The sequence below is a fragment of the Vulpes lagopus genome, chromosome 11 (genome assembly GCF_018345385.1).
Source record: "Vulpes lagopus strain Blue_001 chromosome 11, ASM1834538v1, whole genome shotgun sequence".
In the NCBI taxonomy this organism is placed as follows: Eukaryota; Metazoa; Chordata; class Mammalia; order Carnivora; family Canidae; genus Vulpes; species Vulpes lagopus.
The window spans coordinates 56,789,430-56,817,357 of record NC_054834.1 but is presented as its reverse complement, the minus strand read 5'-3'; the positions used below and the strand labels follow the sequence as shown (position 1 = coordinate 56,817,357).

General features: G+C 47.4%; 2 protein-coding genes across 11 annotated transcripts in view; one reads left to right on the top strand and one right to left on the bottom strand.

Moving 5' to 3' along the window:
• The window catches only part of SLC1A2 (solute carrier family 1 member 2), a 152,158-nt gene that overhangs the window by 78,765 nt on the left and 45,465 nt on the right, over nucleotides 1–27,928 (bottom strand). Inside the window, exons 1-2 of one of the 10 annotated variants that reach the window (XM_041773746.1) lie at nucleotides 16,306–16,344; nucleotides 15,524–15,628 (exon numbers count right to left, since the gene is read on the bottom strand). The exons of 4 other annotated variants lie outside the window; for them this stretch is intronic. In XM_041773746.1, the coding sequence (XP_041629680.1) occupies nucleotides 15,524–15,628; nucleotides 16,306–16,319 (119 nt within the window). In that variant the 5' untranslated portion in view covers nucleotides 16,320–16,344. Of the gene's footprint in view, nucleotides 1–12,104; nucleotides 12,122–15,523; nucleotides 15,644–16,194; nucleotides 16,212–16,305; nucleotides 16,345–21,094; nucleotides 21,185–27,928 lie in introns of those variants that run through there. 5 more of the 10 variants (XM_041773747.1, XM_041773748.1, XM_041773752.1 and 2 more) reach the window with 5 other exon arrangements.
• On the top strand, nucleotides 6,772–7,308 carry LOC121501574 (actin-related protein 2/3 complex subunit 3-like). The gene has a single exon (XM_041773756.1). It carries the CDS (start codon nucleotides 6,772–6,774, stop codon nucleotides 7,306–7,308), a length of 537 nt encoding a protein of 178 aa, XP_041629690.1.

Sequence of the window (27,928 nt, the reverse complement as noted above, 5' to 3'; positions counted from 1 at the left end):
TTCCTTTGCTGGTTCCACACAAGTCTACAAAGGGGATTATTACTGTCTCTATTTTACAGACAAGGAACCCAAGGCAACTAACCTGCCTTAAATCACCCACTAAGCAACAGAACCACAGGGCTACACTTAAATCTATCCAACCCAAAGCCCAAGTTTTTAAAGACTATATTCAAGTAACTGGCAGCCAATTCAAATACTCCATCTTTTGGTCTGCTCTTTAACACTAACTAGAGTTTAACAGGGGTTGGCAAATCACAGCCCACCACATGACCCAAGAAGTCTACAATATTGACTATCTGATCCTGTGCAGAAAAATGTGCTGACCTTTGCCTTAAAAAAGTGGTAAATCAATCTCAAATGCTCCATTCTGTTTACTGAGGTCTCTTTAATACTTGAGTCCAGAGGATTCTATGACACAGTTTTGATTCATGAAAATATTTCTTTTCATTGATTTATGTAAGTGACCCTGAGTAATAAAAGTTGGAAATCAACTTTGGGAAAAAAAATGCTAAAGAGCTGAGCTTCTAAAATACCCACCCTCCTGGATCACTCTATCACTGCTGGTTAACCAAAACCCAAGGAGAGTTTTATCCACCATGAAGAATTTGGCCAATGGGTCTGTCCCACTAAGTGCAGACAAAAGTGTCCATGGATCTCTCTCTGTCCATGCTGATGGGAGATTTGGGAGGAAGCCCTTTACCAGCACGCAAACTGAAGACATGCTGTTTTTAGGTGAATGCCAGCATGCTAAGTCAATGGAAATAGTGACGAAGAAGTAGTAAGTAAGGCAATGAATAACTTGTCGTTTTATTCATTGTTTTCAAACGGAGCAAGAGGTGTTTAGTAATTTTTGTATAAAACAGATATCTGAGTCATCCCATCAGCAGGGAGTTCTCATGAGTCATAAACACATGCTGGTCCAAAACCAGGTCTTTCCACCAGCTCAAGAATATGCCTAGAATCATAACGATACTAAGTCACCATGCTATCCAGTTTGAATGTAAAACTCAGTGAATCTTCACGCTCTGACTCTACCTGTGTGCTCAAATGTACTAGGCACACCATGTGTCCATCAGATAGTGGCTCAAAGCTACAGGAGAAGGGCTGAAGGAAACAGCTACAAATTTCAAAACTATCACTAGTTTGCTATGTAAACCTATACATGTGTCATCTCCTGTGTGAGCCTAAGATTCATCTGTAAAATGCGGTATTAGAATTGGATGCCTCTGTGGTTCCTTCCAGCTCTATAAGTATGTAGAATGGAAGCTGCCCTAATAGTATAGAAACAACCCTTGAAAATTTGGATGACCTATTACTCATAATTCATTATATCCCATTATGCAATTAGTGTTATTGCAATTATCATTAATGTTATCACTGTTATTGGCCTTACAGCATAAGTAATAATAATGGCCAGCGTTTGTTAAGTATTTTATATGTGCCAGATGTCATTTGTTGAAGTTTCTGGAATAAGTACAAAAAGAAGATTCTATTCTCTGCATGTGCAATCTATCTTTTAGACCACAGGTCAACAGACTATAGCCATGGATCAAATCTAACACACTGCTTTATTTTGGTAAATAAAGTTTTATTAGAACACTTGATGAGCCAGGCTCATCATTTAACTACTGCCTATGGTGGCTTTTGCACTACAAAGGCAACGTTAAGTAAGTGGAACAGAAACCCTAAAACATTTGTTATCTGTTCCTTTACAGAGAATATTTGCTAATCTCTAGAATATTTGCTAACCTCATTTAGCCCCTATACTGCAAGCCTCTTGCCTACCTACTATCCATTTACTACTCTTTTGTTCTAGTCTCCCAATTACTCTCAGGACACCTCTTCTCCTCTACTCCTGACCCTCTACGCATCTCCTCTCCTTTCGGTGGAGCTGACCCATTGCCCATCTCAGGCCTGGAGAATCAGGATATTTCATCCTTATGACCATGAAGATTTAGGGGTAGGAACATGGGATTCAATCCTAAGCCTTTTGCTGGAAATAGTGGCCCCAAAAAGCTCCTTTTTGCTGACATTTCTGAGCTACTAGGATGCAAGTTCAAAGCTGCCAAGAGCCTTCATGGAAATGACTTGCCTGTGCTTTAAAATAAAGAGAGATGGAGAAAAAAATGCATCTTGATGATAAGATTTTAGCCTCTGCATCCAACTCTGCCTAAGCTACTGGTAGACTTTTTAGCTAATAAGCCAATACCTTCCTTGTTAGTTTAAGTCAAATTAAGTTAGGCTTCTAGTACCTGCAACTAAAACAAAACAATCCTTTGAAATTGTCATAATCATTTTCCCCACTAATACTTTATCTGCCCCAAATCACATTGCCATGAGTGGCAGAAACTAGGATCCAGTCTACACTGAGCTCTGCAAGATGAAGGAACCAGTGTCTAGAGCTCTCCAGAAGATCTGGTTAGGACAGGGACAGAACCAACAGGTTATTTTCCTATCTTTGAAGAAGGAACATTTCCAATCACATCTCTGTTCTTTAGAGGGCAGCTCTTTGGGAATTATCCTGTTTTCCACTTCTGACTATCCCAAGACAAGGCCCAGCAGAGTCCTGGCTCCTCATGTGGTAACTTGGAGGAAGTTGTAACGGAAAGTGGTATCATAGCCATTTCTCAGCCCTTCATTCTTGCTATACTTAACAGGGAAAAAGTGCCACTGAGAAAACTGACCTCCTCCTGTTAACACACTCAGCTGCTCAGCAATCAACATATGTGTAAACAGGCAGTCTTAATGCAGGGAGCAGGAGTGTGGGTGAGGACCCTTCTCAGGCAAGGAATGAATGAGAGCAGCCTTTGAAGAAGCACAGATTCTGTGAAATCTCACCTAATTTGAACTATCCATCCGGCAGGGCATTGTAGGGGAGCAGAATAGGCCACCCCGAAATAGGCTTCTTTGGCACAAGAATTATTTTCAGCTGAAGGCAATCAAGACCTACCAGATTCAGGAAAAGCTTTTTACCTCCTAAACTGCCTAAAAGAATTCAGAAAGCAGGTCTGTACCAGGAAGGGAACTATTATCAGAGATAACATTTTCGTCTGCAAGACTTATCTGTACATCAGGGCAAACACATTTTTTACCAGACATTTGCTCTTCTTCTCTTCCTGGTTATTATTGCCTTTCTCCTCCTTGAAGCCCCATCTCTTCCTTTAACTCAGGATGGCATGTACATCTCAATTGCCTGGCTGCCTTTGGGTCTCATAGCTTTGTGGGGCTCCTGGACATACATATACAATTACATTTGTTTTTCTTTTTGTTACAGGGTGGAGTGGGGGGTCTCAGTCAAGAACCTAGAAGGGTAGAGGAAAAAAATACATTTCCTCCTCTACTGTATCTTCTTATATTCTGCTTTAAAGAGAAAGAATCCAGAAGAAATAGTCTAGCACAGGGTATAGAAACCCAATCTCTCAGAAAGGTCTTTGGTTGGTGTGTGACCCAATGGTACACCTTCACCAGCTGTAGAACTTTAGAATAAGAACCAGACCTCAGACAGGCATCGTAGGGGACATGCAAGATCCTCTGTCAGGAGTGTAACTGGCCCCAACACACCAAACCAAGAGAGAGTGAATTTCAGAATTTTGAATGATTTTCAACCATAAGAGTTAAGCTTAAGTTGAGATGGAGGATGGATGGATGAATGGATGGATGGATGGATGGATGGACAGATGGATTACAGATAATATTTCTGGAAGGATGATAGGACACTATTAATAGCAGTGGCCTCTGAGGCAAAGAATGAGTACATAGGCATCTCAGGTGAGAGAGGGACTCACGGATCACTACATACTCTTTAGTACGGTCTGAATGTTATCCCATGTGTGTTTATTACTTTTTCAATGGGAAGATTAAAAATAAGAGGGAATTACCAAAAATGTATTTAACAACAAACCCCTTTTAGTTCTATCTTCTAGTGACCCTAAAAGTTAAATGACCAGAGCCCCATTTCTCTGGGCTGCCTGGATAAGCTTTTTCCTTCGAGGCTTTGTTATACTGGCCAAGCAGACATTCACCCTGGTGTGAATTTTGCTCACGTGTCACTTTCCTAAGCAGAGAGGAGACACAGGGCCAAGCTCGTGCCAGGCAAACATGTTACACGAGACCTGTTGTTTTTGGGTCTACCCTCGTTCAGAGGTAAAGGTGAAAGGGTGACATCAGGGAGTCCAAAGTTCCAGCCACAAAAACTCCAGTCCATTTGCACACAGCCAGGGACAGGACAGGGCTTCTCTGGCCCAGAGATCAAAGAGCTGGCCTCAGCCTGCCTTGACCCTAAGGTACTTGAAGTTCTTGGAATGATCTGAGCTCCCCATCGACCTCACTACAGCCAGTGGGCAAAATTTAAGACTTCAAGAGAATAGGACATGAAGCGGACTGTGCAGGGTGACTGTGAGTCACTCTGTCCCCCACCCTAGGTATACACATGCACAGGTGCATTCCATAGGAAGAAGCTGAGTGGGCTTTATGGCTCGGTGCTACTGCTCTCTAGCTGAATGAACCTCAGCAACCCACTCTGATCCCTAGAGCCTGTTCCCTTATCCATTCAAGGAAAGAGGATTGTAGAGAAGCTTAAATTAGATGGCGAGCATTTCTTCTACAAGCCTGCCACATAACAGCAATACTGTCCTTTTCTTTCCCCCTTCCCTTCGCCTATTTCAGAAATAAAGAAATGCTTTTTAAAGAACTCAATTGGCTGAAAGACAACAAACTTCTATCAAAATGAACCTTCAGAGTTCTTAGAAAACTCTGCAGACGCTCCGAAGAGATTCAGGTCTCCCGGCTCTTACGTAATAAGTTACGTAAGGGTCATCTTATTCCCCCAGCGTGCCCTCCCGGATTACATTGTGCAGGCTAAGGTCAAAAGGAAATTATGTAAGCATAATCCTAGGAAATCGGCATCCAAAGCAGGGCCCAGTTCAAGAAGCAAACCAGCAGGACGTTAGCGTGAATCTCACAGGCCACAAACTGCTAAACGTATAAAACACAGTTTGAGTACCTTCGGTTGAGAGTTGGGGAGGGACTCCTGGAAATATTTTGTAAATGGTGAATCATGGGGTCAAACAATCTGAATAGAAGCAGGTTTTGCAATAGAGCAGGGTCTTGAAGGTCATCTGCATAAGCTGCATATTAACCTCTTAATTGCTGCCTCACTGGGAGGTCTTGGCATGGTGTCAGAGAGGCAGGGGGAGGAGCCCGGGAATTGTGACTTGGGGCAGGCGCACTTTACCTACAAGTATGAAACTATTTCAACTTTTTTTTTTTTATTTCAACATTTTAACTACTGGCTGCATATCTGCCCTGGAGGAGAGGCATTTCTGAAACAGTCCTACAAGTGAAAATGTTTGAAACCATGTCAAAAAACCACCAACAGGGATCCCTGGGTGGCGCAGTGGTTTAGCGCCTGCCTTTGGCCCAGGGCGGGATCCTGGAGACCCGGAATCGAATCCCACGTCGGGCTCCCCGTGCATGGAGCCTGCTTCTCCCTCTGCCTATCTCTCTCTCTCTCTCTCTATCATAAATTTAAAAAAAAATTAAAAATAAAAAAATAAAAACTGAGCTGCTTTAAAAAAAAAAAAAACACCAACATACAGCACTGTACGTAAAGATCCTCAACCATCTTAGAAATCAGAGCAAAGGAAATTAAAATCATTTACACATCAAATTCGCAAAACTTTCTCAAAATCGTCACATCTCTGATTGGTAGGGACACAGGAAATTAAATGTGGGTGTCTATGTTGGTAAGGCTAGGGCGGAAGGAGGGTCAATTTGGTAGTTTTCATCAAAATAAAAAGTCTGCAATACCCTTTGACCCAGCAAAAATATTTTTTTCTTAAAATCTGTCCTGGAGAACTATGTGTGCGCATACACAAAGATGTATATTCTTCGCAGACTTGTTTGTAACAGTAAAAACTGGGAAGTAACCTGACTTCCACCAAATAAAGGAGTGACTGACTATATTCAGGTATGTTTTGATGCAATGAAAGACTATGTTCCTGTTGAAAAGAATGATGCATTGATGTATGAACTGACATGGAAAAATGTCCAAAATATAGATATATAAAAATTATTCATGAACTTGTACATTTACAATGCATGGAGAGAAATTCTGGAAGAAGCAAAAAGCTATTTGCAGAGGTTACCTCTGGAAATGGGACTGGGCTTCAGAATCAGGTATATAAGGGGTCTTTTTATGTTTGTGGAGGGTTTTTTTTTGTAGGTTTTGGCTTTTAAAACAATGTTATGTTCCTGTATTATACTGTATAATTAAAATTTCTAGAAAAAAGTAAAATAACTTAAAAAAATAAAATTTATTTTGATAAATGATGAATGGGCCATCTAAAATGTTTGGAAGAGGACAGTGTTCTGTTTTTTTAATGCAGGAAAACACTAACTTTTCCAAGATGAGACTCAGAAGCTTCCATGTATAAAAGAAGTTACCAGGAGGTAATAGCTCTATGTGCTGAATTCACTTCCAAGCCTACCTGATGCAGAGAGTTGTCATAAAAGATCAACTCTGCAAAAATGATTCTGAGGTTTATGCTCAAGAAACATAGCAAATAATCTGTCAGGAGACACCAGGGTTTATTTCTCACAGAAGGAAGGTACTTCCTGGAAGAGCGTGGTACCTTCGGTTCTCCCCTTTAAAATGACAGGAAAATACAGACTCTCTTTTCCTAGTCTTAATTCCACTTTGCCTTGATCAGAAAAAAAGGCAGTTGCCTCCCATTCACATGGGGTCTGGGTTGAAACCCGATCGCCGCCAAGATGCCGGCTTACCACTCTTCTCTCATGGACCCCGACACCAAACTAATTGGAAACATGGCATTGTTGCCTATCAGAAGTAAATTCAAAGGACCTGCCCCTAGAGAGACAAAAGATACAGATATTGTGGATGGAGCCATCTATTACTTCAAAGCCAATGTCTTCTTCAAAAACTATGACATTAAGAATGAAGCTGATAGAACTTTGATATATATAACACTCTACATTTCTGAGTGTCTAAAGAAACTCCAAAAGTGTAATTCCAAAAGCCAAGGTGAAAAAGAAATGTATACACTGGGAATCACTAATTTCCCCATTCCTGGAGAGCCTGGTTTTCCACTTAATGCAATTTATGCCAAACCTGCAAACAAACAGGAAGATGAGGTGATGAGGGCCTACTTACAGCAGCTGAGACAAGAGACTGGACTGAGACTTTGTGAGAAAGTTTTTGACCCTCAGAATGATAAACCAAGCAAGGGGTGGACTTGCTTTGTGAAGAGACAGTTCATGAACAAGAGTCTTTCAGGACCTGGACAGTGAAAGGAACCTGGGCAGACACTTTCCACAGCTGTGGGCAGCGTTTTACAGCAAGATGTACACAGTTCTTTGCCTTTATTTGAGAAAGTTTTATACAGAAGAAGGGAAGTCTTCTTCACTTGAAGAGCTCTTTATCAAGAACTTGGGTCGGGGGAGGGAAGAATGGGTTGTTGAAGGGTGATTTGAAATTTTCTGCAGTATTAAGCTGGTGCTTAATAAGTAATAATAAAGAAATTTCTAACAAAGAAAGAAAGAAAGAAAGAAAGAAAGAAAGAAAGAAAGAAAGAAAGAAAGAAAGAAAGAAAGAAAGAAAGAAAGAAAGAAAGAAAGAAAGAAAGAAAGAAAGAAAGAAACTGCTAGCCTCTAACTGGCCCTGGTCACTCAAGGTCAACCCCTTGGACATATTCTCCAGAATCTGATAATAGTGACTCTAGGGTGGGACTGCAGTTCGCAAGGGGGACCCTGACCTACTGTGAAGCCTCACACAAGCCACTGAGAGCTCGCTGATGGGTCAGAATTGGCAGCAACCCATCTGCACATGGGGACAATTAATAATAATGATAATGATAATGATATCTGTGTACCAGGAGCTGACCTCTCCGTTTTGAGACACACACACACACACACACACACACACACAGATGCATCTGGTGTTTTCAAAGGTTTGATAAAATTAACAAGAGATGCGCCAACACTGTGAAATCTCTAGAAGGCTCCTGCCGAAACATCTATGGCCGTGCCCCAGCAATCATTTCACAGCATTTCAAATGTCTGGGACCCAAGGGACGCAGCCAAGAATTGACCCCACTGAGAACCCAGACTCTTGTCTTCTATCATCAAAAAATATTTGGGGGGGATCCCTGGGTGGCTCAGCGGTTCAGCGCCTGCCTTTGGCCCAGGGCGTGATCCTGGAGTCCCGGGATCAAGTCCCACGTTGGGCTCCCGGCATGGAGCCTGCTTCTCTCTCTGCCTCTCTCTCTCTCTCTCTCTCTCTCTCTCTCTCTCTATGTCTATCATGAATAAATAAATTTTAAAAAATCTTGGGATCCCTGGGTGGTGCAGCGGTTCGGCGCCTGCCTTTGGCCCAGGGCGCGATCCTGGAGACCCGGGATCGAATCCCACATCGGGCTCCCAGTGCATGGAGCCTGCTTCTCCCTCTGCCTGTGTCTCTGCCTCTCTCTCTCTCTCTCTCTGTAACTATCATAAATAAATAATAATAAAAAAAAATTTTTTTAAAAATAAATAAATTTTAAAAAATCTTAAAAAAATTTTTAAATTAAAAAAAAATTTTTTTACATCTAAGACCCAAATATGATCAATGTCATTAATTTGCTCACTGATTCATCCATTCAGATATTTACCAAGCATCTCCTTTGAACTTGGCACAATTCTAGATGCAACAGATATAGCAGTGAACACAATGGAGGCTAACCTACTAAAGGCAGGAGCTAATAAACAAAGAATTAGTGTCATATAGCAGTAAGTTCTATAAAGAACAAGGATATGACCTGATGGTGAATAGGATAGAGAGTGATGGGTACTATTTTATACAAGGTGGTCAGGAAGGTGACATTTAATCAGTGACTTGAAGAAAGTGAGGCTGCCCACGTGGGATCTTAGAGAAGAGTATTCTGAGAGAGGGAACAGCAAGTGCAAAAGCCCTGAGGCAGGAGCAAGGTGGTGAATTCTAGGAACTGCAGGAAGGATCTCCTTCCCACTTGCACGCAGGCAAGCTAGTGCCTGATGGAGTTTCAGGGCCATCCTCCTGGAAACGCATATGCAGAAAAAAATTTCCTTACAACTTCAGACCTCGGAAGCCCTTTATCTGTGGTCCCTGGTTAAGAATCTCTACTCCAACCATTGAAGCTTGTTGCTTCAGACATAGTACTTGGTTCCCGACTGCCATCCCTCCTGGGGGGAGAGACCAAGAGGTGACCACATCCCTTCTCTAGACAATATGCTGGTTCTGAATTTCCAAAAGAATCGGAGGCTCTTCTCAGTCTGGGGACCTGAGAGATTAACCTGGGCCAATGAGGAGCACATCCTGCTCACTGCCCCTCCATCAGGACTAGTAAGGGCTTCTTTTATTTCTTCTGTTTTTTAATTTTATTTATTTATTCATGAGACAGAGACATGAAAGAGGCAGAGACACAGGCAGAGGGAGAAGCAGGCTCCCTGCAGGGAGCCCCATGTGGGACTCGATTCCAGGACCTGGATCACACCCTGAGCCGAAGGCAGATGCTCAACCACTGAGCCCCCCAGCTGCACCCCATAAGGGCTTCTCGAGTCCCGAGCACCCTGATTGGATCAGATTCCTGCACCCCGAATTGGAAGTGACTCAGACGCACTTTTAAACCCCAAAGGCAGTGAGGTAACGGGACCACTCAACTGTGCTTCGCAGCTGTTTCAGACAGAGAGCAAGTGACTGACAAGTAGTTTGGGTTCGTCTGTAAGTTGAGTTTTGAATGCCCCAAGGGTAAAAAAAATAATAATAATAGGAGTGATTTTTAAAAAACAACAAACAGGCTGATGTAAGCAGCCTGGCGAGTCCAAGCAACCCTCTTGCCTCTTCCCTCGCCCGTGTCTCATGCCCCCCCCCACCCCCCCTCCTGTTGAGACCATCACACCTAATAACTCTTGCTAAGGACCAGGCTTCCAAGCACAGCTTGACCATAAAACACTTCGTAAAACGTGTGGACTTTGCTCCTGCTTTTGCAAGCGCAGCCCTGCTCTCTCTCCTTTCTCCCCGTGGCGAGGCACACCACGCTCCTGCTCTGTGAGCCCCCTGCCCAGGCCCCAGGAGCCCCAGCCCCCTGCCCAGGCCCCAGAAGCCCCAGCCCCTTCCCCCTGCCCTTGCCCAGGCTCCAAGAACCCCAGCCCCCAGCCCAGGTCCCAGGAGCCCCAGTGCCCCCAGCCCAAGCCCCAGGAGCCCCAGGCCCCCGTCCAGAAGCCCCAACCCCCCACCCAGTCCCTAAGACCCCAGCCACCCTGGCCCAGGCCCCAGAAGCCCCAGCCCCCAGCCCAGGCCCCAGAGTCTGCAACCACACTGCCTGCAGATCCCATTTTCTCTGGGGAGGAGCCGCTGGCTGTTTTCATTCCCTGATGCTCCTGCCAGGCTCGCTGGGGACCAATCATGACACCACCCAGGAAGGTTGGAGCCTCGGCTGTGAGGTTCCTGGACCTCGAAAGAATCGACAGGGACAGGCAGAGGAGAGAGACACTGAAGCTTATGATCCCCACGCCAATGCCCCAGAAGTACACACCTGGGGCTAGGACAAGGGGCTGGCAGGGTCAAATATGACCTCCCTACCTACCAGACTCATTCCTTGTCGAGAGAGAGAGAGAGAGAGAGAGAGAGAGAGAGAGCTTTATTGTGTGTTTATCAGATTATGTAAATAATATGCTCTTTGTTTATAGAAAGATGTAAAAAAAAAAAAAAACAAAAAACAAAAAACAAAGTGAGAATCACCATGGGAAAGCCCGGAAAGTCTGAGGAATAGCCAACGCTTGCAGCAAGCACTGTTCTAAAGTGCTCGGGACTCATCTAAACTCATTTACTCACTTATGAGTAACCACTGTATGAGGGTGACATTATTTTAAGACCCATTTTGCAGATGACAAAACAAAGGCACAGAGAAATGAACTTGCCCAGCTCTCACGGTTATTGAGCTGAGGAGCTAGAATTCGCATCCTGACCCGTGTTCTTAAGCCATTTTAACCATGGCTACCTTCCCTCTGAGGCACCTATTTCTAGCCCAGCTCCCGCTGCCCTGGGTTCTCAGCAAGAGCAGGGAAGGTTCCCACTCCGTTCCTCCTCCTCCCAGCCCTCCAACCTTTGTGAGCCTCCCCCTTCACCAGACTTGACAGCAAGCCAGACGGAGCAAGAAGCCACTCTGAGCCCATCAGGATATGTTGAGCATCTAGTTCATGCCCCGGATGATGGGAACATAGCGACTGGCCCCCAGGCCTCCACCACAGGGGCTCTGGTCCACTGGCAGAGACATAACATACAAGCAAGAGCAACTAGCAGCAGAGCTGTGACCACACCGTAGGCCCTTTGGGGACAGGTTCGCATCGTTTGCACTGGGGATTTAAGGGAAGTGTCGCAGAGCCCTTGAATGACGGAAGACGTGAGGTAGTAAGTAAGCCCCCGAGCCAGTGGCACTGACCCCTTCCCAAATCCTAGAGAAGTCAGGAAGGGATTTCCAGGTGAGATGACAGCTCAGCTGGGACACGAAGGAGGCAGCAGGTGGGCCGGGCGCAGGGGCAGGACCCCGCATGGCCACCCCCACGCGATGACGGGCCCTCAGGCCATAGAAGTCCCATAGGCCCACAGCAGAGGCAGGTTCTGCAGGCAAGGGGCAGGGGGGACCCCACAGGGACTCGGAAGGACAACCAGGCTCGGATCAGGTGCTCCCAGGCCAAGGGAAGGACCCCCCCCCCCCACCCGACGTGGGAAAAAGAGGTATGGGAAGACAGAGACTCGAGGGCTGACACTTCACTTAGCTCTCACCCCAGGGGCCAGGCAAGAGAAAAGATCCTAAGGAGGGTGACAGTTGAATCTCGTATCACAGAAGGAGGAGGAAGAAGAATCCTCAGGAACTGGAGTAGGAAGGGGTCCCCAGGAGCGATGCTAGGGCCCTTCCCACAGCAGTGTTCCTTTCGAGCACCGCGCTAAAGGGGCCTCGCAGCCTGCTCAGGCCGGAGCCCCTCAACACACCGGCTCCCGAGCCCCCTTCCCTCATCTCAGGGGCCTGCAGATCCCCGTGAAGACAAGAGTCGTCCCAAGCCGCTTTCACCTCGTGGGCAAAGTCCAAACCCGTCCTGCTGGCTGCCCTGACCGGGGGTGGGGAGAGATCCCGAAGCTGCATCCCAACTCAGTGACCGAGTCCTGTATTATTTAAGCCATATCTGCCAGGGACACGACCCCGAGGAGCGGCCACACGGGCGCCCATTTGCCCTCCCCGCTTTCAGTAATTTGCATTTATTTTGTTGTGATGCGGACTCCCGTAGAGCAGAGATGGTCGTATTTATTTTTGTGCCAGGCGCGGTGCCAGGTGGTCAGTGGGTAAACAGAGATCACGGCACTCAGCAAATGTTTGTGGAGTGGATGATCAAACCCATTTGTTCCTGAGAAAAGTGACGACAGAGGAGCCAGATGCTGAGAGCTTTCGGAACGCAGAAGCGGCGGGAAGGGCCTCTTCCTTTGAAGCCAGCCTGCCCGGTGCCAAGGTCCCTGTGACGGGTCTGGGCCCCATCTGCGTGTCCCAGGCCGGCTCCAGAACACAGCCAATGAATTCTGGAACGTGTGCGCTGAGCCTCGCTAGGAGTGGGCCTGTGAACCCAGGCGAATGCCAAAGCATTCCTCAGGCATCTGCTTTTCCAAAAAGGAGACATGGAATACAGAAGGCAGAAGCACGCCTGGCTTGGCCTCTAGAACCATCTAGAAGTGGGCTGGGCCAACAGACTCTCACTCTGAGGGGCTCCCCTCGAGTACTGACAATGAGCAGACTTCACATCCCTCTTTGCTATCCCTCAACCCTCGGCAGGGAGCCCTGCATGGAGCAGATGCTCAGTGGATAAGACAGAAACACTGCATTTTAAAAACTCCCGAACGGATGAGGAGGAGGGCAAACAGGTGAGAAGTGATGGTGCAAGAGGCAAGTGACAAACACCCTAAGAGGGGATAAGAGGAGACACGAAATTGCTAAAGGAAGCAGCATGGATGCACATCACTGCTCCTGGAGCAACGAAGACAAAGAGGTTGATGGAAAACGGACAGAGTCACAAGTTCAGCAGGTGCGCTGAGGCCAGAAACCCTGTGGGCAGACTTTTAACAGGGAGAGAGGAAGGGAGCGGGTGCTTTAGGCAGAAGCAACGGAGAACACAGCTCAGAGGCAGGAGGAGAAGGGCAAAGTGGAGACACAGGAGGAACATTCGTGGGAGGCGAGTCTTGGAGCTGCCGGGAGCGAGGTTAGAGCCAGGCGCACAAACTGGGGGGAGTCGTAGGAGCCCGGGTGGTGGGATGGGGGGGCAGTATGAGGCCTGAACTAACGGATGGGTCATACAGATGAAAATAAAGATTAAAAGCCAAGGCAAAGGGCGCCCAGGTGACTCTGTTGGTTGAGGATCCGACTCCTGATCTCAGCTCAGGTCATGATCTCAGGGTCGGACTCTGCGCTGGACGTGGAGCCTGCTTAGGATCCTCTCTCTCCCTCTGCCCCTCCTCCCACTCACACATGTTCCCTCTCTCTCTCTCTCTCTAAAAATAAAATAAAAGCCAAGGTCACATGAAAAGGGAAAATCAGGAAGGAATCAAAAGCGCAAAGGGAATCAAAGGCCCCAAGCCCCCAGGAACAAGAAATAAAAGGGAAAGATGAACAAAGCAGCAATTTTCCACGAGTCCTTAGAAACAGGGGTCCCTTATGTGGCCTGGAGAGCACAGCCTTGTCTGGCAAATGCCCAGGGCCAGGAAATTAAGTATTCAGGTGGCTCTTTCTGGTGCAGCCTGTGACGAGGCCCTCCTCGTGTCAGCTCCTCTTCCTCCCTTCCCCTCATGGGAAAATAAGGAGGGGGACGGCCCTTCCGTCCTAGATTTCCAGTGCCCTTTGCTCCAGACAGCCACCCAGGGACCCCGGACGCCCCTGTCTCTCCATAGCAAGGAAAGTTTCTAATGTGCTTACTCCTCCTAGGACATCTGCATTTTAAAGGAGGCCTCCCCCACATGCTTAGATTTCCAGCACATTCATCCGCAATTTCCCATCTGCTGCCTGCCTGGGAGGGGACGTAGCACACAGTCCTTGGGCCCAGGGGGCTCACAAGTTAGCTGTGAAAAGGCCAGTCCCGTCTGTTTTGCAGGTGTCTTTTCCAGCAGGGGGCAGAAGTCCTAAATAGTGGGAGATCCACAGACTTGCGATGGTCACACATGGGTTCTAGAGGCAGAGAGACCTGGGTTCAAATCCCAGCTCCGCCACTTACCAGCTAAGAAACCTGGGGTGAGTTTCCTAATGTCTGAGCCTCAGTTTCTGTCGTCTGGGAGATGAATCCCTGAACGGGATCGGTATGGCGACCAGCCTGGCACAGCACCTGGCACAAGGTATAGACGCAAAAACTATCTGCCAAGATGTTCCAGGAAATACTAGAGGCTCACTACTGGCTTTTAGGAAATGCCCAATGATTCAGATGATAAGAGGACACCTTCCAGAGACTGACTCATGAGCTCTTCTTGTTCTAGTTCCTTATTTGTAGAGGAAACCACCAAGAGACTCTCTTCTTCTACTTGCTCTTATCTTGCAGGATGTGGGGGGTGGAAGTTAGCATGACATTTCTTGAGCATGCAATGCGTCCAGCCTGGTGCTAGGCACATCACAGACTGCACCTCTTTTAACCTCACAGCCCAAAAGGTACAACCGTTCACCCCAGATGAAGAGCGAAAGCAAATTGAGAATGAAAGTCACCCACGGTCCAATAGCGAATGCACAGCTGGCTCTCCAACAAATCACCTCAGCTGCGTCTCAGCTCCTGACCCAAGCCAGGCCTCAACCCCAGGCGCCTGGAGATCCTTCCAAAAATGCACACCAAGATAAGACGTTATCCTAGCTTTTTGACTTAGGGCTCTAAAAAGCTTGGCTGAAGCAGCAAACCTTTTAGTGATTTATTCCAATACTCTTAACTGCCCTGTCAAGCCTAATTGGGAAGATGCCTGGCTGGGGCTGGAGTCTCTCTCTCTGGTCTGGATCCAGATGTCGGGTGAGTGACCTCCTGCTAGGCATTAGAGGCCCCCTCAACTCATGGCCTGGAAACTAGAATGGAAAGAGCCTCAAGGTTCCATTCTTTTGACCACTCTAAATCTTGAACCAACCACCTCTCTGGGAAACCATGCTAAAGCCTGCCAACATTCCTATCTCCTTTCAGAGATTTATTCTTACAGAGTAAGAAATGCATCCACCCACGACCCTATGTAATGGAATCAGCTGATCCGGTCTTTATTTGAAAAATTAATCATAATAATATACCAATGATCACTAACACTTACTCTGAATCAGGTACTATCTTTCAGTAACCCACTGAAATAGATGTTGTCATTAGTTCCACTCTATAGATGGGAAAACTGAGGTTTGGAAGGTAGAGTAGGTCAGTGAAAGTCAGGCAACCAGTTAGTGGCAAAGATAGAATCCAAACCAGAAACACTCTCCTCAGGAAGCCAGTCTCTACTCACTGCGTAATGCTTTCTCCGGGGAAGCTGGCCCAACTTCGCACTCCTTGTCCACCCGCCTGAGTGACCAGCACATCTCCACTCTCGTACATGGCACATCGGTTCCTGCTGGGATGTGGAGTCTGTCTGAAGAACGTTCCAGACCAGCACATTTTCCTACCAGTGTGGACATGTGTGCCAGCCATTCCACCCCCACTCAGCCCCGGCCACGGGGTTAGTAAGCTAAAAACAGCCTGGTTTTCAAGCAACAGTGAGTGACCTCATGAGATACAAGATTCGGGTTGAGGACTTTGTGGGTACATTTAAAAACCAAGGCAGAAACTTTATAAAAAGTGTACAATTTTAGAAAAATCGTGCGTTGCATTGAGATGCAAATAAATAAATAAATAAATAAACCAAGGAATGAATGAATGAATGAATGAATGGACCCAAAAGGTCCCCCGTGGCTGTTTATCATGGTACAATGACAGATGGTTTTTATTTCCTTATGGAGTCTCTCCTTTATGTTCCATCTCTCTACAACAAACACGAATTAACCTTTATCCAAAGAAACCAAAAAAGTTAGAAAAATCAGCTGATGGAGCCCCCCTCCCCCAAAAAGGCCTACATGTCTCAGAATAAAGACAAAGAACTACTTCATCTGGAGGTAACGTCATTGGCACATGTTCCCTCACCTTGCAGCTCACACATTGTGCCCTGGTTATGAATTTACAGCTCCGTCTAACACGACTCGGGTTTCAAGCCTGCCTCTGATGCTGAGAATGTCGGCGTGGGGAGTGAATTACCTTAACCCATCCATGGCGCCTTTCCAGTCGGAGCGCGGCCTTCTGCAGTGGGAAGGTTTAATTACCCAAAGCTCTGTGACGCAGTCAGCCTATTTTTGGTCGGCAGGCGGGACAGGTTAGCTCTTTATCCACTCCTGCCTTGGCCGAGCCTCAGAGGTCACAGAGAGGAGGCATTTTCATCCTGTCCTGGTGCCAAGCCTGTCTTTCTAGAAGCCACTCCAGCACTGGCTCCCAAGGAACCAGCCGGGCTCCAGCTCATTTCCCCCAAAGGACTGGCACAGTCGCTCCTCCAAGGATTGCCGCCCCCCCACCACCACCCCCACCGAGCTAGGGCTGGGAAATGTCTCAGCATGTACAGGACTGGGCAGAGGAAATGAGCTGCCCTCGCTTTGTAATGCACTTTAATGGACACATTTCACTACACGGATTAGGTGAGATGGCAGGGGGCGAGCTAACGTGGGGGATAAACCACACTGCAGGAGAAAGAAATGGGAATTCGGGGCAGGGGGCTGGAAGGGAGGGAGGAATCTGGGGAAGGAAGGGAGGGAGGAGTCTGAGTTGGGAGCAGGAGGTCCCATCAGTACACAGGGGAGTCCATGGAATAAAATGATAGCCAATGAAGACTCTCCCAGCTGGGAGGAGTGGCCGAGGGATTTTCAACAATACTAACAGCAGTAATAATAATAATGTTGATAGTAATGACAGCTCACACTTACAAAGCACTTACTACAGGTATCCTTCCAAGCGCTGTCCTGCAGACCCTCAACGATCCTGTCCAGTACCTACAACTCTTATCCCCATTCGACAGAGGAAGAAACTGAGGCACCATGAGTGGTCTATCCAGAGTGACACAGTGAGTGTCAGAGCTGGGCTTTGAGAATCTCAGCCCGACTGCACAAACTTTGTTCTTAACCATTTGACCACGCTCCTTCCCTAGGACCAGCAGCAAGTCCCAGGGTTCCATCATACTCCGCTTGCTGCTTTGTCCTGCCGTGGGAGCCCCCCCGCCCCCCGTTCCTTCGCTGCTGCTCGGACCTGAGGATCGGCCACCTCTGCAGCGTCTGTAGCCCTGGGGCTGGGGACCTTGGGGAAGGGGGTGGACCAAGATGCTCCCCCGGGGAAAAGCAGCCTGAGCTGAAGGAGATGTTGTAGAGAGCACGAAGGCAGAGGCGGCCTCAGCTTGGAAAGCGCCTTGGACAACTGCAGGAATCCCTGGGAAGGGGGAGAGATGCTCTGCAGCCCTCTGAATGTGAAATGGGGTTTCAAGCTGGTTTCCCTTAAGTCACAAAGGGCGACAGGAACCTAAGCTAAGCTGGAGGATTCGTGACATTTCCAGACTGACACTTGAATTTAGTAAGTATTTGATTTCCTTGGTTCTAAGATATGCTTTTATTTTTAACATCTTAAAATTTCTGCAATTGGGATGCATGGTGTTTCTCTTTTCACTTTAAAAACTATTATTAAATCGTTTAGGCAGCTCACCACCAAGGGTGACTGAGAATGGAGGAAAAGGAGCTAAGAACCTTCTGGTGGGAGCAGATGGAGCTGCACCGGCTTTGTTTTCTTGTCTCCTTACTACTGAGGCTTCCACTCCTCCAGCCATTTGTACAAATGCACAGAAGCAATGCCCCACCTCTACCTCACTAACATCCCCTGCTTGTCCTGATCTTAGCTCAAACATTGCTTCCTCAGAGAAGCTTCCCTGACCCGAAAAGACCAAGTCTAATTCCCCTAATCCATCTGTGTGATGGATTAATGTCCACCATCCCTCACCAGACGGCACCCCTAAAGAGGGTAGGATTTGGCCTTTTTTTCCCCTCCTTCACCATTAAAAATCACCAAGTAGGAGCACAATAAGAATTTCAATAGTTTTGTGCCCCATGAGTAATTTGAATCTTGAACATAAAGCTAGAAGGGACGCCTGGGTGGCTCAGCCGGTCAAGCGTCTGCCTTTAGCTCAGGTTGTGATCCCAGGGTCCTGGGATGGAGCCCCCCGTCAGGCTCTCTGCTCGGTGGGGACTCTGCTTCTTCTTCTCAGTCGGCTGTTCCGCTTACTGTGCACTCTTGCACACACACTCTATCTTTCTAATAAATAAAAGTTTTTGAAAAAATAAAGGTAGTAGATAAATGACTGATTCTCATCTCAGATGATCAAAAGTCCCTTTCAACAGTCCTTGGTAAATACCACCGCCAACAAGGGTGGGCAGGAGTGGCTCTATTTATTTGGATTTAGTAATCCTGGAAATAGGTAACAAAAATTTAAATCTTTATATTCAAAGAACTGGGAACCCCATTTTGGGAATATGGTATGTGGAATAAGCTCCAAGAAAAATAAATTCAATTCAGACAGACATGGTCATTTGCAGCACTACTATAAACACAGAGAGTGGAAACGACCCAGTTCAATCATTGCAAAAGGTTAAGCAAATGATGCCACAGCAGTGATAAAGGAGAACAGAAATATTAAGACATAATTTCTTTTTTAAAAAGATTTTATTTATTTGATAAAGCGAGAGAGAGAGAGAGAGAGAGAGAGAGCACAAGCAGGGGGAGGGGCAGAGGGAGAAGCAGGCTCCCCACTGAGCAGGGAGTCCCACGTGGAACTCATCCCAGGACCCTGGGATCATGGCCTGAGCCAAACGCAGATACCTAATCTGCTGAGCCACTCAAGTGCCCCATAAAAGACGTAATTTCTCAACCCATATTCCCATATGGTAACCAAGTGCATGTCCATGAAGCTGGGCATAAGGCAGGTCCCACACAAAGCCCACACAACGTAAGATGGACATAAGAAGGGAGTTTAGGACAAGAATTCAGAGCAAAATAACTCAAGTTCCTTTTTCTTTAGCAAAGGAGGGGTTGGTAGCCTCAAAAGCAGATCTAAGGGATAAAGGTATGGAGCATGATCTCAAATACATATGGTCATATGTTATGACCACGAGGTGAGGCATTTTAATAATAATATCTTCTGGTTCATGGATGACAGGGGATTTTTTCTTCTTAGTTATGCCCTTTAAACAATTTAGCAATTCTCTGCAATGAGCATATAGAACTTTTATAATCATAATATCAATAGCCTTAAAAGAAAAAAAAACTATAAACAAATGAACTGTGAGGAATTAGTTTTAAATAGTGAGGAGAAATGGGCCAAAAGGTACACAGAATAAGTTATTTATATCATTGTAAAAAAGGAAAACCATGGGGTTCCTCCCAGCCTTGTATCAGCCATAGTGCCAAACACAGGCAGAGAGCCCTCCCTCAAAATTCAACTCTCCCACACTTGATCTATTCTTTCTGATTTCCTGAATTCTTGCTATTAGCAGCCTCTACTTTATTTGACCTACTACTATTCTTAATCAGCTTTTGGGGCTTCTGAAAACAGAAGTCAACATTTAAAAGGATAGAGTATTTGAATATTGTCCCAATTCTGATCATTCTGTTCCCAAAACCTAGTGAACATTCAGTAGATAAAAATGATCATCAGCTTTTTTTTTTTTTTTTTTCAATTCTGGAAGATAAAAAGGAGTAATATGAAAGGGAGAAACAGCCAGAGAAGCTGGTGGTCTTTGTAATACCCACACTCTGTGATGCAAGAAGGAGAAATACTTAACAGGGTCACAGGGCCACATGTTGAACCAAATCCCTTATGTATTTAGCAATATCAGAAAATGTCTTCCCACCATGCAAACCAAGCCTGCTGGCCTTCCCACCACACCAAGTCCAGATGACACTGCAATATTGCTTGTGCTCTGTTTTTGAATATTTGGACCCAAGAGCCTTTGCATCAGGGTTAACTGGTTGATGATACAATCTTTTTTTTTTTTTTAATTATTTATTCATGAGAGACACACACAGAGAGAGGCAGAAACATAGGCAGAGGGAGAAGCAGACTCCCCATAGGCAGCCTAATGTGGGATTTGATCTCAGGACCCCGGGATCACACCCTGAGCCAAAGGCAGACACTCAACCACTGAGCCACCCAGGTGCCCCAGTTGACAATACAATCTTAATGAAGTCATTCAGATTATTGTGTATGTACAGATGGAAATAGAGCTTCGCACAACAGATAAATCCCACAAGAGCTGGGATTCATGGCTTTTTACCTAGACCAGGTTCTTCAGCAGTATTTCTGAAGACAGGAACATTAGAACCTCTAGAAAGAGTGGGGCTGGATGTAGAGGATGGACATACTCATCAAGGATGAGGTCTCCTACTTCTAGGCTCTGGAGTTCTTCAAGATGCAATCACAGATGATGATTTTGGTAAAAGGCACAACTTTTCTAACAGGTACTAACCATCTCATCAATGTGTTATTTAAACAAGCCTTTAAAGGGGAGGAAATGCTATATGAGAAGACAGAAATTTGGTGCATTCATTCACGGACTCATTCAATACACACTCATCAAGAAGCCTACCCTGGGCCTTGTTCATCGTTGGGCACTGGGTGCAGGGACCCGTGCATTTTGTTCACCACCATCCTGAGTCGTTTCAGAGCCTTTTTTTTTTTTTTTCTGATAAATCGATTACTCTTCCCAATTTGTACTCCTCTTTTCTCTGAAACTACATTTCTAGAGAGAAGCTGGCTCACCCGAGGAAGCTCACGTTACTTTAGCCTCTGGGAAAACCAAGCATCCTTGCCAAATATCATACTAAAGGAGGCACTAATGTGCGTTTTATAATAACCTGTGGTTCCACCTTTTCACTTCTCCTTTTTATTCCAGGAATATGGTGATTCTCTCCTTCTCATCGCCCCTCACCCCCCACCCCCACCCTTCCCAAGATTTCTGACCTGACCATCCTCTCCTCTCCAGGAACGCACTGGCCACCTAGCGCCGCAACCAGCTCTGTCTTCCATCCCGGTCCCCCCTGCACCCCAGAGGAAAATTTGTCAGGTTCTTTAAAGTTTACCTAGCCTGGGGTCTGATGTCAAAGAAGTAACAAACTGTCCTACTGACTGTTGTCATTTGGCTGGAGCACTCAAGGTCACTAAGGGTTTGTTTGAACATTGTGCAATTATGAGAGGCAAAGACCTCATCAGGATCATCTTAGCTCTTTGATGTCCTTTTCCTCTCCTTAAGCAAGAATTACAGCCATTCAATGTCCACAATAGCCAAACTGTGGAAGGAGCCTCAGTGTCCATCGAAAGATGATGGATAAAGCAGCTGTGGTCTATGTATACAATGGAATATTCCTCAGCCATTAGAAACGACAAATACCCACCATTTGCTTTGACGTGGATGGAACTGGAAGGTATTATGCTGAGTGAAGTAACTCAGTCGGAGAAGGACAAACATTATATGGTCTCATTCATTTGGGGAATATAAAAAATAGTGAAAGGGAATAAAGGGGAAAGGAGAAAAAATGAGTGGAAAATATCAGAAAGGGAGACAGAACATGAGAGACTCCTAACTCTGGGAAACGGACTAGCGGGGTGGAAGGGGAGGTGGGCGGGGGGTGAGGGTGACTGGGTGACGGGGCACTGAGGGGGGCACTGGATGGGATGAGCACTGGGTGTTATTCTATATGTCAGCAAATTGAACACCAATAAAAAATAAATTTATTTAAAAAAAAAAGAATTACAGCTGTTTCCTCCCTAGGTTTTGTCATCCACGTGGCTCTCCCAGCAGATCACCCACAGGGTCCCGGCCCGTCGCTCACCTATCAGATGATCCTCTCCCAGTCCTTATCTCTTCGCCTCCATCTTCCAGCCTTGCAGCCACCCGTGGTCATTAACCACTCCATCCTCGGCAGCCTTGCTCCTAGATGTTTAAGCCTCATCAAAGTACTGTGTCTTTAACTCCTAATTGCCAATGTAAAAGGAAGAAACCCGTTCCTTTTAAGGTCTGGAGATGTTCTGACCTTCTAATCCTTTGTCTATGCTTAAATTCTCAACGTTCTACAGCTTCATTTATTCATGGGCTTGGTTGAGGGACCTCGGTTTTGTATTCTCATTAAATGTAACATGAAAGGCCTGCTTGTTGTTTTGTGGTAGATTTGAACACCAGTCCCCAAGGTCACCTTCAATGGCATCCGTGGGTAAGAGCACCACTTCTCGGAATGTGTCCTTTAGGACACTAATCCCCCAAAATATTCCTGGATTTAAAGGTTAAGGGGCCAAGTAAGAGTGGAAAGAGCTGCTCACAATTGAAGACTCAGAGTATATTTGTGAATAAAGGCTTTGAGAAGTTCAGTAGGAAAGAAACACGTTCAACCAAACCACACCCAAGGTTACTGGAACGCAGAACATATCTTACTTTTTGTGTGTTTTATTTTTCTTCTACAAAAACTATAGACATGCTATAGATTTGCTGATCCAAGGAACATAATCTGGGAAGCAATAACCTGCCATATAAATACTGAGAGGGGCCTGAACCTATGCTACACAGTTGGACTTATTTTTGTGGCATGGAGAAATAGCTAAAGACTTTCACTCAAAAGGTCTAGTGGGACGCAAATAGCCTTGAATTAGTAATCTGACCGCAGTGGAGGAGAGAAGATGGAGCCTCATTTCTCAACTGGGATAGAAGGCAGCAGGGAAGGGGCCAGGGGGCCATCTGGACCATCAACTACCCCAGACGCTAGACATCCAGGTGTTTTGCAGGTAACCAGATATAGAGCCCCCCACAACAGGGTCTTTGCAGGGGCCCTGCATCCTGAAGTCTTGACCCATTAGACACACCCTTCACTACATCTGTGCCTCTTTCACAAGCTGTCTCTGGCCCTCCTCTGGGCCATTTCAACCCCAGTCTGAAATTTTCACAAGCACTGGTGCACCTGGAAAAGGACTGTTACTTTGTCTGGTTCCTAACTGCAGCCATGGGTAAGTAGGCAGCTCAGGCTCAGGGTTTGAATTGAGAGTTGGCTCAGTTGGTTGGATGGCTGACAGCTATCCAAAAGCTGGGGACACCTTTTGAAGCTCCACTTGAGACTTCAGTTCCATTTCCATTCCATTTCCACCATTCAACTCTGATTACTTAACAACTCTGAGCCTCAAATATGTCATTCATAAAGAGGGATAATAATAGCAATAATAATAATAATAATATCTCATTGGGTTGTTGTGAAAATTAAATCAGTCGACATACATATAACAGGATGCAACACATGGTAACTATTATTATTTATTACCATCGTTATTGATTCATCTCACAAATATTTCTCTTTTTTTTTTTTTAATTTTTTTAAGTAGGCTCCATACCCAGCATGGAATGGAGCCCAATGTGGGGCTTGAACTCATGACCATGAGATCAAGAGTCAAGAGTCAGCCATCCAACCAACTGAGCCACCCAGGTACCCCATCCCACACATATTTCTTAGGCAAAACAGTCATTGACTTTATGAGCTTTTAATGTCCTCTGAACAACTCTGGTATTGAGAGGTTCCAGTAGAATCCATGGCACATCTACAGCAAGATCTCGGCTCTCCTTGGTAGCTTGACCACCATGTTGAAATCCTTCTAGCTGCCACAGCCACATCCTGTCTTGGTGGCATCCAGCACTGCGGTGTACTAATACCAGCTAACCTGCATGGAGGCCTCACTATGTGCCGGGCCCATTCAAAGGGCTTGTTTAAAAATCCTTTAACAACTCTGTAGGGTAGGCACTACTCTGACTCCCATCTCTAGACCAGGAGAAGGCACCAAGAGGCCGGGTAACCTGCCCGAGCTCACACAGTAACCCAACGGCAGAGCAGGGATTCAAACACTCAATTCAAACCCTGAGCCCGTGCGCTTGACCACTGGACCACCCTGCCTCTCCCCGGAGCCGTTTACTACCCCCGCAGAGCCTGTATGCCAGGTGGAGGCGGAGGTGGCGGGTGGTGAGGCACAGAGGGGACAACTGCCTGTGGGGTGTCACGAATAGCAAACAACCAGCTAACCAATTAGTCAGGCGCAGCCGGCGGCGCAGCACTCACATTCCCCCCCAGAATGTTCTGAGGTTGCTGCAGACCCGGGGATGGCTGAGGGGGAGGCAGGCAGCAGGCTGCTCCCTGGCAGGGAGGAAGGGGTCCAGCTGGAGCCTGGGACACAGCTAATGAGAGCAAAGCTGCTACAGAGGCCTCTTTTGCTGGGTTGCCAAGAGGCAACTGGCACAACAGGGGCTCATCCGAGAGTCTCAGCTATTTGGGATCCAGAAGCAGAGGGTGCTTTAAGATCCCTGCAAGTGGTGGAACCCCAGGATGCCAGTGCCCACAGGGACATCTCGGACAGACCTGGCTCCGTCTCCACGGCACCAACACAAGAAGGAGTACTCAGGGCCCTCCCGGGCTGGGGCTTTAGGCTGAGGGCCGAGGGCAACACTCTGCATGTGGGGATTAACCCCACCTCACAGAGGAGGCATCAGAGGGAGAGCAGGACGCCCCAGGGCACGGGCCAGCTGCAGACGGGTGCCCCAGCCTCGGCCCCTGCACTCATGAGGTGATTTGCACAAGAGGAGCACCCACACCTCTGGTTCCCGACTCCTCCCGCACACGCACCCTCCTGGGTGCTGATGCTCCTCCTGCCGAGAGAAGCTGGGGGACCAAGCCGGGGGACCAAGCAGGGGGACCAGGCAGGGGGGGCCCGGAGCTCAGACACACGGGACCTGGGGCCCTGCGCTTGTTCCCCTCGCTGCTTCTCTGTCTACGCGGGCTGGGTTGAAAAGCAGCTCTTCTAACTCTGGGAAACGAACTGGGGGGGGGGGGTGGAAGGGGAGGTGGGGGGGTTGGGGTGACTGGGTGATGGGCACTGAGGGGGGCACTTGGTGGGATGAGCACTGGGTGATATGATATATGTTGGCAAATTGAACTCCAATAAAACAAAAAAAGAAACAAAAAAAAAGAAACAAAAGCACCTCTTTGGCACAGAGTCTGCTCCCTCCAACAGCAAGAACACCGTATGTGGCCCCGACACAAAGGGGGAGGACACAAGCCCCCCGCTGTTCTGGAGCCGGTGGCCAGGAGGCTGGCAAGCAGCAACCCTCAGCGGTTTCTTTCAATCCCCCGGCGGGAGTGATGGGGGGGGGGGGTGTTAAGCAGCTGAAAGTTCCCTTTGTGTTGCTCCCACAGACATTTCTGGAAGGGGTCAGTCGGGGGTGAGTCATCGTGCACCCAAGGAGACTCGCACTGAGGAGCCAGCTCAGATACTGTGCTTCAAAATAAATCTGTGCTCACCATCTTCTTACTAGTCTCCTGCAAGTGTGCTAAGGACCTTCGGCCAACGGGGAGAAAAGTTCTTTGACCCCGCAATGGTTCCGCTCCTTCTAAAAACCTGGTAAAAAGTAACTATAGCCAAGCCCTTCGTTTCTTTTCAAAACGTTACGGGGAAACGCCAGGTACTAAACAATCCAGCGAGGCAATCACTTGTTTGGATGGTCTGCTGGCATTTGAGTACACTAACCGTACACATTACTCTGTGCCTCAGTTTCTCCATATGCAAAACGGAGATAATCACGGTGTACGTGTACTCGTAGGTTAGTATGTACAGACCCCTATGTCCCGGTGGTGCCTGGAGCAGAGCCTGCACTCAATACAATAGCTATCCTGCAAATTCTATCTATTTTATAATATTTATGTAAATATATATATTTACGACTGTAAATATAAATGACCGTCATTTGTGCTTAGCAGGTGTCAGGGGCAGGCCTAAGAGCCTGTAGGCATAGAATGGTTTAGTCCTCTAGACAATCCCATGAGGTGGGCATTATACCCACTTCACGGGTGGGAAAATGAGAAAATGGAGTCAGAGAGGTCCCCACCCGGTTGATGGCACAGCAGGGTTGAGATCAGATCCATCTGGGCAACTTCGTTGTCTGGCTAATGCCAGGCTGTGGGGCTGGCAAGAGAGAGCCTGCTGGTCCCCGCGTAACCAGAATCGGGGGCAGAGGGGTTAGGTAACAAAAGCACGTCCAGCTTCTTTGCACGACACTCCGCTGCGAACATCACAGGGGACGGGACAGGAAATGAAACCGAGGGAGAAGACTAGAAATACCTGGCCTTCTGTCTCTTGACCAAGATAATAGAGTAAAGGCATTTCTGGTCCCTCTGGGGGGGAGCTGCATCTGTGCCATTTGGGCACCACCTCTAAGGGCCCCCAAAGCCCTTGGTATTGCTCCTTACACACGATCGAGCACACGGCCAGCTGGTTCAGCTACAGTCCTGCAGTCTGTTCTGAGTGGGGAAGACCCTGCAGTCGGCATTTCCCAGCAGCTGGAACAGCATTCCCAAGTCACTACGGCCAGTGAAGACTTATTTGGGGCGCCTGGGTGGCTCAGTGGTTGAGCACCTGCCTTGGACTCAGGTCATGATCCCAGGTTGTGGGATCGAATCCCACATCGGGTCCCCACATGGAATCTGCTTCTCCCTCTGCCTGTGTCTCTGCCTCTCTCTGTGTGTCTCTCAGGAATGAATAAATAAAAATCTTAAAAAAAAAAAAAAGAGTGTATTTAACTTCCACACGTGGAGCTCACTCATCTGGAAAACTCCTCCTCATCCTTCAAACCTTGGTTAAGAGCTTCCAACTCTTGATTTCAGCTCATGATCTCAGGGTGGTGAGATCAAGCCCTGCATCGGGCTCGACACCCAGCAGGGAGTCTGCTTGTCCCTCCCCCTCTCTTCCTCCCCACACTCATATCCCTGCACACTCTCTCTCTCTCTCAAATAAATAAAATCTAAAAAGGAAAAAAGAAAAAGAAAAGAAAGAAAACCTTGCTTAGCTATCTCTGACTCTGCACAGCCTTCCCTGACCATCCCCTCCCCTCAACAGAACAGATGCTTCCCTCTCCCAAGCTATTTCTGTTTTCTTTACCTATTTGAAAGTGTTGCAACACAAGGTTCTCCACTAGGCCCAGAGCAACTCCATCCAGGCATCTACACTGCCTGCAGGCAATTCTCTGGGAATTAGCACTGTGTAAACGATCCACATCAGTGGTTCTCCAGAGGGGCAGTTTTGCTCCCCAGGGGGACACTTGGCAATATCTAAGGGTATTTTTGGTTGTCGCGACTAGAGGCGGGAAATGCTCTCGGCATCTCATGGGCACAGGCCACAGTGCAGCTAAATATCCCACAGTGCACGGGGACAGACCCTCCAAAGAATGATCGGCCCAAGATGTCAACGGGGCAGGGGGCAGGCCGCTGGTCCAACTGGCAGCTCCGAGTTAAAGGTCACCCACGCTGCCGACTGGAGTTCACTGACTTCATACACACGGCTCAGGACCTGCGGGGAGTTGTATCTCGGCCCCCAAATATCTGCGGCACCTCTGCAGGAAGATGACCCTTCCCTCATCCCTAAAGACATGCTTTGCCCTGCAGCTACCTGTGGCCAAGGGCCTGACAGCTCGCCATAGACCCTGGGGGCCCACCCACCTGTCTCCCCTTCACGGGGCAGGGCCCTCCGGCCACCAGCACCCTCCCCCAGGAGCTAGCAGGCCACTCCGCCCCCACACAGGCTAGGAGTGCTGGGGAATTAACCCCCCGGGAGCAGCCTGAGCCAGAGATGGGCAGGCCTGCATACACCAGCCCCCCCCCCCCCCCCGGCCCCTCCAGGGGACAGCTCCAAGCTCGCCGCCTGTCCCGCCTGTCCCGTCCTGGTGATTTCCCCGGGGCACTGAACAGGAGCTTCCCACACCCGTAGCAGACTTGATAACCC